This window comes from Nicotiana tomentosiformis, chromosome 9 (genome assembly GCF_000390325.3).
Source record: "Nicotiana tomentosiformis chromosome 9, ASM39032v3, whole genome shotgun sequence".
Taxonomy (NCBI): Eukaryota; Viridiplantae; Streptophyta; class Magnoliopsida; order Solanales; family Solanaceae; genus Nicotiana; species Nicotiana tomentosiformis.
Genome location: NC_090820.1, coordinates 82,872,024 through 82,883,356, shown reverse-complemented (window position 1 = coordinate 82,883,356; position 11,333 = coordinate 82,872,024). Strand labels below are relative to the sequence as shown.

The 11,333-nt window shown below is 35.6% G+C and overlaps 1 protein-coding gene across 1 annotated transcript; it reads left to right on the top strand.

Annotated features, from left to right (window-relative positions):
- The first annotated feature begins 553 nt into the window (after window positions 1–553).
- LOC104104549 (transcription factor HEC2-like) lies at window positions 554–1,129 on the top strand. Its single transcript, XM_009612664.4, has one exon. The coding sequence runs from the start codon at window positions 554–556 to the stop codon at window positions 1,127–1,129; it is 576 nt and encodes a 191-aa protein (XP_009610959.1).
- Window positions 1,130–11,333: the final 10,204 nt, after the last annotated feature.

Here is an 11,333-nt window from a genome sequence, read left to right as displayed (position 1 = left end):
AGTCAACTCAAATGAGTTTTAAGGCAAAATTTCATATTTTCTTCAATTTTTCACATAAAACTTTTTCGGAAAAAGACACGGACTGAGCACGCAAATCGAGAAAGGCTAAACGGAGCTATTCGAGGTCTCGAAACACTGAAATAAAGGTTAAAACTATAAATAACCTATCGGGTCATCATAAATATGAGTATGAAATAAAACAACATTGACCGTGAGAATATATATAGCCGACCCAACTTGTGTTTGATTGATGTTTATATTCTTTACTTCATTCTTATACTCTTAAGAATATTATTGAGTATATAAACTTCTAGAGTAATGTTTATCGTTTGGAATATAGTTTGGAGATTTAGTAAATATTTAAACATAGGAGTAGGTCACAACTTGCAATATAAATATGCATATATCACTGACATCCCCATGCTATGCTCATAGGAAAATTTCTTCTTCTAATATCCGTTGAATATTTAACATCCTTCTGTTCTTTCCAATATTTTCTTCATTCCCAACTTTTCTATCTTCCTATTGTCAGCATATACAGTTCTCAAAAACCATGGATTTACATGATATTACACAATCGATCAACAATATTGAAATGACTCAATTTCTATCAAATCACAACTCTAATTATATGATGTGCAACTCAATCGATGAACATAACGCGCTACATCTTTTACCAATCCACGACGAGACTTTTGATATTGAGAAACTGAGTTCAATGGATGCAATGAGGGAGATGATTTTTCGTATGGCGATGATGCAACCTATTCACATTGATCCAGAGTCAGTAAAACCGCCTAAGAGAAAGAACGTGAAGATATCAAAAGATCCACAGAGCGTTGCAGCTAGGCATCGGAGGGAAAAAATAAGCGAGAGGATAAGGATTTTGCAGAGACTTGTTCCTGGTGGTACAAAAATGGACACAGCTTCTATGTTAGATGAGGCTGTTCATTATGTTAAGTTTTTGAAGAAACAACTCAAATCTTTGGAACAAGCAGCTGCTGTTAATAGGCCAATGATTACTGGATTTTCCACAACATTAATGGCACAACCTGTGGATTATTTAAGTTCTTTTAGGTCATGCCAAACTCCTCATTTGATGAGCTCTAATGCACAAATGCTAAGTTAAGTGAAGTGAAAGAATAATGTATTTAAATCATGAATATGTTCATTTAGTTTTTGTAAAGATTTGGTTCATACGGAGTACTAGTCTTCCCTTTTGGATTTAGAAGTCTCGAGTCTCCCAACACTGAGTGGATCTTTTCTTTTCGTTGTATGAATCAATGCGATAAAAGGTTGAATCTCAATGAAGTAGGAAGGTCAAAGTCAATCGATCTCTTGCTGTACTTATAATTTTGTTAACAATTCAATGAAAATGTGACCATTGCAAATGTAATTTTCCTTTTTGTTTTTCTAAGCATAATTAGAAGTGTTTTTGTTTTAATTACGAGTTAACATTTCCTAAAACAACTAGATAAAAGAGTATGACTTAAACAAATATTTATAACATGGAGGGATTAAAATTAGAAGATTCCATTATGGAGCTATTGGAAGTATTTTGTTTGTATTACAAAAGGATAAGAGATCATAATTCAGGTTTTTTATATTTTTCATTTGATTCTCAGAATAAGGTAAGTTTTGAAACATGGGAATTAGGAGGTCATTATACTCTATTAGTTAGCATTTTCTCTTCAACATTATCAGCTCAAGCTATAGAATTTCATTAAATAATTTTGTCGATTCAAGAATTGCTATATAACCTAAGTTTGTAAAAGCTTATTATATTCTTTATTAATTGGTTTACGTATCATTAACTCGAACTAGCGTAAACATATTATCAATAAATTTACAATCCGTTTTCAATTAAGCACTCGAGTATCAATCCTTTTAATATTAAGCATAACAACCCTATAATTACGATGGAGTGAAAAAACAAATATATATGATTAGCATTTTCAAATGAAGTAGACTTATAGACGAAGAATTAGTAGTAGATTATAATCGAATACTCAATTATTATTAATAATAATATGATCTATGATCTGCCCAAATATTTTATTTTGGTTTTTCATTCGGTCTCGAATACTTGTTCTAAGGTCTAACTAATTTCATGTCATGTAAGACCCATTGAAAGAAAAAATATTTGTTATCAGATTTTTTTTATTCTCAGAGCTCAAATATGCAACTTCTGTCATAAATTCTATCCATCATATTAGAATTAGAGACATGCACCTTGTTGCATGCGGTGTCACGAGACACTCCTTTGTAATTCTTTTTACTAGATATATATAAAAATATTAAGGATAAATATTTATATTAATTTATTATTTACAATGATTTATTTATTATTTCACTTTTTTTAAAATTGTAATACCACTTATAAAATATCCAAAGTACACCACTGATTAGAATAAGATGGCAACATAATAAAAACAATATGATTAGTTTCCCGATGAAGCCGTATGGCAGTAGAAATATGAATGGTGGTGCCAAGTGTCACAAAATGTGGACACTCCAATTAAAGAAATTGTTCATGTATTGACTCCTAAGACTCAAAATCATGGATTGTTCCTATCAATGGAAACCAATCAATGTTGTGTAATCCTTATGCTTTATTTTTTATTTTTCGTGATATAAAGATTGGAGCACTTAGAGTATACTTTTTATTGTCAAATTTTGCATTTTGCAACCTACCCAACTACTCGGTGCATTGTACTTTTTACTTCAAATTGGATCTATGCAATGCACGGAAATTGACTTCCTTGTATTTTCCGTTATTCTTTCTCCTTTTTTGTTCTTTTCTAGTTCATGTCAATTGAAAAATAATAATGAAATAGTTTACTTTGTCTCATTTTATGTGATGCATTTTTATTGAGCACGAAATTAAAATAAAAAAAAGACTTTTAATACTTATAATCTAAAACAAATTATAGATATTTGTGTAATTATAAATCATCGCATCTAGGCTAATATGAGAAGCTTAAAGCTAAACTATTTTCAAATATAACTTATTTTTTTAGGACAGACTGAAAACGTATCATTGTGTTAATTAAAAAAAAATTCGTCACATGGATCAATTAAATGGTAACACATGTCAGCAAAATTACGAAGGAAATGAAGAATGACGTGTAAAGTACACTGAAACTAAACATATTAGTACTGTAATATGTTAAATAGTGTTTATGATGTTTTTGACCACAACTTTGAGATTGGTATCTTCTACGGGCGTAGAAAGTTTGTCGCATGATGTGATTGACTCCTGAATTAAGTTAAGTAGTGTGCTTCTGAGCCATGGAGTGCTTATGAAGAGAACTATCCTACTTGTGATTCAGAGTTGATAGCAGAATTCTCGTATTTTCACATGGCAGCATGATAAATGCAGTGAGTCATGTGAGATTGGGATTGAATGAAAAATGTTGCAGTTCATTTTCAAAAGGAAGGTTATGAATTTGAGTCAGCATGAGAGGTCTCGACTGCTTAAGAGGGTGATGATACTATCTTGATGTCACCTGAGAAGGGTGTGGGTTGTATATGTCATGACCCAAAACTACCACCGGTCGTGATAGCGCTAACCCACTTGCTAGGCAATCCAATTATGAAATATTAACGAAATATGATAACGAATTACAGAATAAATAAGTCTGGAAGATAAATAACCATAGATAATATAAAATCATAATAGAACTCCCCAGAACTGGTAACACTGAGGCATGAGCTTTACAGTATGAATACAAGTCTGAAATACAAAAATACTATCTAAAACAACAATAGCAAATAAACATAGGAAGAGATGCCACTGACTACAATCAGAAAGCAGCTCTACCTCGATCTCCAAAACACAACGAATATATCTTCTCATAAAGCTAGACTAGATCCAACTCCTGAATATGCACAATTAAGTGCAGAGTATAGTATGAGTATAACCGACCTCATATACTCTATAAGTATCATGACTAACCTCGGCGAGGTAGTATTGACAAGAATTGCTAATGATACTCACTTAACAACCTGCTCAGTTCATAAATATCCAAGTATATAGTAATAGTACCAAACTAAACGTGAAATAGAGTTATAACCATATCAATGGACATAAAGAAGATGTGCCCAAGTCTTATTACAGTTTTACAACTCAATATATAGAGAAGATATGCATTTATCACCAAAAGATCATCAACCTTAGCATATACAGAAAATACATATTAAGAATCAAGTCAATGTGCACAGATTAACATATAGAGAAGAAATGTACCATGTCTTTACTTTTCAGTCAAAACAACATACACTACTAGAAAATATAAAATTTTCGATCATTAAATCGATTGAAAATCAGTCGGAAATCACTTATTCCCGATAGATTTCCGACGATAATGAAGTGATCGAAATATAGATGGTCGCAAAAAGATTTCGACGAAAACCGTCAGATATTTGAGACCAAAACATTCACAAAGAGGAAAAAACTAGGAGACCGGCTAAATTTGACTTTTGTGACCGAAACGGTCAGTAATTTTGTGACCAAAACAGTCACACATTTAAAATAAATTATTAATTATTTCTTGACAGTTCCGACCATTTTGGTCGATAATTTTAGTAATTAATTTAAATTAAATTTATAATTTCCGACCAAATCTGTCAAAAAAATTAAAATTAAATTAAAAAATAATTAATTTTTTCGACCACTTCAGTCGTAAATCTGGGAATTCCCAGCTAAGTTTTCAGTCTAAACTCATATTACATTCAAGATTAGTACTATCGATCATCATCGATTTTAGTCTCCTCATTGTTAAATTCTTTCATTGAATGTTGTTTTCCATGATTTGCCATGAATGTCCGCATCATACTTATTGTTTCTTGAGCATTATTCTATTGTTGAGATAATTCATCGATTTACGTCCGTATTTTCTCAATTTCTTCGGGTGAAGCAGAAACACCACTAAATAATGCGGTTGGACGACTGGATGATGGCTGCGCTCCAAGTCCGTAGACTTTACTTTTATTTATTTTCATGAAAAATAAAAAATATATATATTTAAATGAGCAAGAGAAGAAACATACAACTTGTGCAAAATAATATTAAAACGAAGTCATATATAAAAAAATACAAAAATATTTTATACCTTTATTTACTCCACCAGCTGCCTGTGTCTATATCGAAGTCATATTTTCGGGCGTCGGCTGGGAATCAGGCTGAGTTTGTTGCCACTCCTCTATTATTCTGTGATACCCTTCCTGAAATATTGTTGACAAATATTATACAAATGAATTAATCTTAATCAAGAATAAAGATAGTATTGTTAGAATCTTACATATGTCTCTGATACATGCAGTTCGACCCATGTTTCTCTTGTACCATCCTTCTTCTTCTTCTTCTTCTTATGTGTATCCTCAAAGACAGTAGCATGAGATACATCTCCCCCATGTGCCTTTTCCTTTCAAAATAAAAAATATGAGTTTATTACTTGAATCTCATATAAGTAAAGCTAAGAAAAATCTTATAAATAACTTACCAATCTCAATCGATGGGCCGCAAAACTAATTGAATCTTCGGTGTGCAATGAGCCACCCTTACTGGAGGCTCTGTTTACCTTCCTTTGCCTTTTTACTCCTCTTATTTCATTCTTCAGTATTCCACTTTGTCAGTAGCTGATTCCAGATATCTTCACGCAACCACAAAGACCTGCTCCCACCTTTCCGAGCAACAAAGTTAGTATCTTTAATCCTTTTCTGAGCTCTCTTCTCGAAATTGTCATTCACCAAATTTTCATGTTGAGGCTGCCATGCACACTTAGCCTGTAATTAAAATAAATGTTAGACAAACACAATAAATATTATATAAATTATATTTATTCGTATCTTAAATTGAAACCACATATTCAATCTGATTTGGTATGGAATATCTCTCAAGGAATTTCACGATTCATGGGGAAATGGCTTCTTAGCTTCCACAACTATATGTGTGGCTTGAAAGAAAAACCTGCATTATATATAAAATAAACATTCGTTAAATATATGTAGATCTTTATTCTAATAATTAAAATTAAAGAATTACTTACTCGTCCCCATGGGGTACGACAATCAATCAATGCATATGATCGTACTCTACAGTCCCACCAGCATACTGTCTCTGTGAATGAGCAACTGCGTAACGACCCGACCGGCCATTTTGAATATTATAATCTCGTTCCCTCATTTACTGCTCAATTTATGCTTTATAGCCGTTCTATGACTTACCGAGTTAGTTGGTTCGGGTCCTGAAAGATTTCAGAGTAAAATGAGACACTTAGTCTCTTAATTGAAAACTTAAGTGAAAAAGTTGACCGAATATTGACTTATGTGTAAACGACCTCGGAATTTAATTTCGGTGATTCCAATAGCTCCGTATCGTAATTTTGGACTTAGGAGCGTGTCCGAAAAATTATTTGGAGGTCCGTAGTGGAATTAGGCTTGAAATGACGAAAGTCGAATTTTTGGAAAGTTTGACTGGGGGTTGACTTTCTGATATCGGGGTCGGAATCCAATTCTGAAAATTGAAATACCTCCATTATGTCATTTATGACTTGTGTGCAAAATTTGAGGTCAATCAGACGTGATTTGATAGGTTTCGGCGTTGTTTGTAGAAATTTGAAATTTCAAAGTTCATTAGGCTTGAATTGGGGTATGATTCGTAGTTTTAGCATTGTTTGAGGTAATTTGAGGGTTCGACTAAGTTTGTATGATGTTATAGGACTTGATGGTATGTTTAGTTGAGGTCCCGGGGGCCTCGGGTGAGTTTCTGATGGTTAACGGATCAATTTTGGACTTGGCATTCTAGCTGAAGAATGCTGGTTTTCTGTCACTGGTTTCCTTCTATGCGATTGCATGAGAATGTCCGCGATCGCATAGGCTTGTTTGAGTCAGTGATGATTTGGTTCTTCGCGATCGCGTGAAGAGGGTCGTGATTGCGTAGCTGTGCGAGTTTGTTATTCGCGAACGCGTGAAGAAGGTCGCATTCGCGTATAGTAAGTGGAGCAGAATTAGAGGGCACACGTTTTGTGCTTTGCGATCGCGTGGACGAGTCTGCGATCGTGTAGGCCTGTGAGAGTGAACTTCGCGATCGCGTGAAAAATTACGCGATCACTTAGGGTTAAATCTGGGCAGTGAAAATTTGTGCTTCGCGATCGCGTGTGGTTATCCGCGATCGCGTAGAGCAAATGACTGGGCAAAGAGTTTAAGTTCTGAAAATGAGACTTCGTCCTATTTTTCATTTTTACCGATTTGGAGCTCGGAGAGAGAGAATTTTCAAGAATAATAATGGGGTAAGTGTTCCTAACTTAAAATTGGTTAAATTACCCGAATCGATGGTTGTTTTTAACATTTAATTAGTGAATTAAGTTGGAAGATTTAGAATAACCTCTTGGTTTAAATTGAAGATTTGAGGGTTGAGTTGAGATCGGATTTTGGTAAAATTGGTATGATTAGACTCGTAGTTGAATGTGCTTTCGGATTTAGTAACTTTTGTCGGGTTCCGAAACGTGGGCCCCACGAGCAATTTTTGAGCTAAATTTCAGATTTTATTAGAAAATTAGTATTTTCTTATGGAATTAATTCTAATAAATTTTATTGACTGAATCAAATTAATTTTAGTTAGATTCGAGGCGTTTGGAGGCCAAATCACAAGGAAAAAACATTGCAAAATAAAGAATTACACAGCTTGAGGTAAGTAACAGTTCTAAATTTGGTCATGAGGGTATGAAACCCCGGAATATGTATTATGTGATTGGTTTTGAGGTGGCGAATGCAACGACCTGACCGGTCATTTTGAGCATTTACGTTCCTTTAAACTGTTTGAAGTCTTGAATAACTTCCTACGAGGTATTATGACTTGTGTGAATTGCCGGTTTTGGTTTTAAGGTATTTCGGAGTTAGCTTGGAAGAATGAATTTTCATGTTGAAAGCTTAAGTTGAAATAGTTGACCAGATATTGACTTATGTGTAAACGACCTCGAAATTTAATTATGATGATTCCAATAGCTCCGTATCGTGATTTTGGACTTAGGAGCGTGTCCGAAAAATTATTTGGAGGTCCGTAGTGGAATTAGGCTTGAAATGTCGAAAGTTGAATTTTGAGAAGTTTGACCAGGGGGTTGACTTTTTGATATCGAGGTCGGAATCCGATTCTGGAAATTGGAATAGCTTCATTATGTCATTTTATGACTTGTGCGCAAAATTTGAGATAAATCGGACGTGATTTGTTAGGTTCTGGAGTCGTTTGTAGAAATTAGAAATTTCAAAGTTCATTAGGCTTGAATTGGGGTGTAATTCATGGTTTTAGCATTGTTTGAGGTGATTTGAGGGTTCGACTAAGTCCGTATGATGTTCTAGGACTTGTTGGTATATTTGGTTGAGGTCCCGAGGGTCTCGGGTGAGTTTTGTATGGTTAACGGATCATTTTTGGCCTTGGTGAGATTGCTTATATCTGCTGCTGTATTTTTCTGATTTTCTTTTCCGCGTTCGCGAGTGGGCCCTCGCGTTCGTGAAGAGTGTTTTCTAAGTGTGAGGTTTTGTTCTTCGCGTCCACGAAGGGGAGGATGCGAACGCAAAGTTATGGTCTGTGTGTGCATCGCGAACGCATGAAAGATGTCACGTTCGCGAAGAGGAGTGAGGCTATTAGGAACCCCGGGTCCTTGTTCTACGCGTTCGCGAGGTGGCAGTCACGTTCGCGAAGGCCTGAGCTGGTAAAGCTTCGTGGTCGCGTTCGCGAAGGGTAAGGTTTGCAAAGCTTCGCGTTCGTGAAGCCGTGGTCGCGTTCGCGAAGGGTAAGGTTTGTTCGCGAAGGGTTAAATTTCTGGGCACTCGAGTTGTGCTTCGCGAACGCGAGGGACCTGTCGCGTTCGCGAAGAAGAATGGTCTGGACAGAGAGTTTAAGTTGGGAAGAGGCGATTTTCGGGAGTTTTTCAAGAAAAACAATGTGGTAAGTGTTCTTAACTCAATATTGGTTAAATTACCCGAATCCATGGTTTTTTTTAATCATTTAATTGGTGAATTAAGTTGGAAAAGTTTGAAAACCCTCTTAGTTTAAATTGAAGATTTGAAGGCCGAGTTGTGGTCGGATTTGAGTAATTTTGATATGATTGGACTCGTGGTTGAATGGGGGTTCAGATTTTGTAAGTTTTATCGAATTCCGAGACGTGGGCCCCACGAATATTTTTGGGGTGTAATTTTGGATTTTTGGAAAATATTAGTATTTTGATATGGAATTAATTCCTATAATTTTTGTGAGCGGAAACAAATTAATTGTGACTAGATTCGAGCCATTTGGAAGTTGATACGCGCATAATGGAATTTCTGGAGCATTGTTTAGCTTGCTCGACATTGGATTCGGCTTGTTCGACGTAAGTAACTCTTCTAATCTTGGAGTTGAGGGTATGAACCCTGAATATATGTATTTCGTGAATTGTTGGGCGTGTGGGTGTGCACTATAGAAATTGTGACATAATTGTTTATGTGAAATTTTGTAGTTAAATGATCTTGGCATTTTCCATGCGGTTTTATGAGTTAAAGAAATTGAGCTGAAAAGCATATTAAAAATCATGTTGAGGCTATGTGCCAGTATTATTGGGACTCACAGAGGTCATATTATTGTGAATTATTTATTTTAAATTGAAATTCATACTCAGTCATATACATTTCATTGCAGATCATATCTAAGTCTCTGTTGTTATTTATTGATACATCATATCATCATTTTGGGCTATTCTTATGACATTGTGAGCCCATGAGAGAGAGACTGGAGAGATTGATGACTGAGGGAGGTCGAGGGCCTGATTGTGAAGATATTATTTTTTGGGATCGGGCTGCACGCCGCAGCAGGCCACGTCGGCTTTATATATATTATACTATTGCACGTGAGTTGGCCGTGCGACACGTGAGTTGTCTGTGCGGATCCAGATATTATTAAAGTACGTGAGTTGTCCGTGCAGCACGTGAGTTGTCCGTGCGGATCCAGATATGATATTATAGCACGTGAGTTGTCCGTGCAGCATGTGAGTTATTCGTGCTTATAGCGCTTGGGTTGTAGGAGCCCCTCATGAGTCTGTACACACCCCCAGTGAGCGCATTCGACTATAAACAGGGATCGGGCTGCACGCCACAACAGGTATTGTATAGCGATGAGTGATTGAGTGTGCTAAGCATTGTGAAAGAGAATGCGAGACAATGAGATTGAGTACTCTGAGAGTGTGAGTACATGAGTACAATCTCTGAGATACATTGCATTGACATGCACACATGACATATATGCATAGAGATGTGTTTTGCTCATGCTGTACGGTATTACATTATTCATAATTTCTCACACATGTTGACAGATGGGCATAGTGATGCATTTGTTTTACACGGGTTATCTGGAAAGAAAATGAAACATATCATTTATTATTGAAAGTATTTTGGGAAAATTATTGCTTTCAAACTTATTCATATTTTTGAAAATTTCGGTAAACGATTTGGGTTTTCCACAGATGTACTTGAAAGGGAGAACTATTATTTTTGAAATCATGATTTGGCTGAGCATTTTATCTCTGAGTTACTTATGGTATTATTTGCTTTATGTTGTTATGGACTGTTGTGGACTAGTGGTTTTGGACCCAACCTTGGTAGAAGCTCGTCACTACTTTCAACCTACGGCTAGGTTTGTTACTTACTCAGTACATGGGGTCGGTTATACTGATACTACACTTCTGCACATTACATGCAGATGTTGGCTATTGTTGTTGTTGTGCTCGATAATTGTGGGACTTGAAGATGTACCTGCGTTTCTATTGTAGCTGCCTCTTATTCAGGGTAGCCTTAGATTTGTAAAATCTATGTTTATGTATTATTCAAACAGACTATGTATTTATTTCATTTCCGCTTTGTTTACTCTATTCTAAGAAGCTCATGATTTGTACTACCAGTTCTTGGGGGATGTATAAGATTTAAACCTTTATTCACTTAAATTTATTTTTATAATGGCTATTGGAATTGGATAATTGAAAGATGGCTTATCTAACGGGTTGCGTTAGGTACCATCACGACTAGTTAGATTTTGGGTCGTGACAAAGTGGTATTAGAGCTCTAGGTTCATAGGTTCTACAAGTCATGAGCAAGTGTCTAGTAGAATCTTGCGGATCGGTATGATGACGTCCATACTTATCTTCGAGAGGCTACAGGGCATTTAGGATTTATACTTCCCATCTTTCTTTCTTTATCGAGCGGTATTGATTCAGCTTGGGACATAACTCTTTGAATTCCTTCCATGTATTCGTATGTGCACATGAGCGCTCGGTATCAGTTGTGCATCGCCGGCTTATAATTCTATG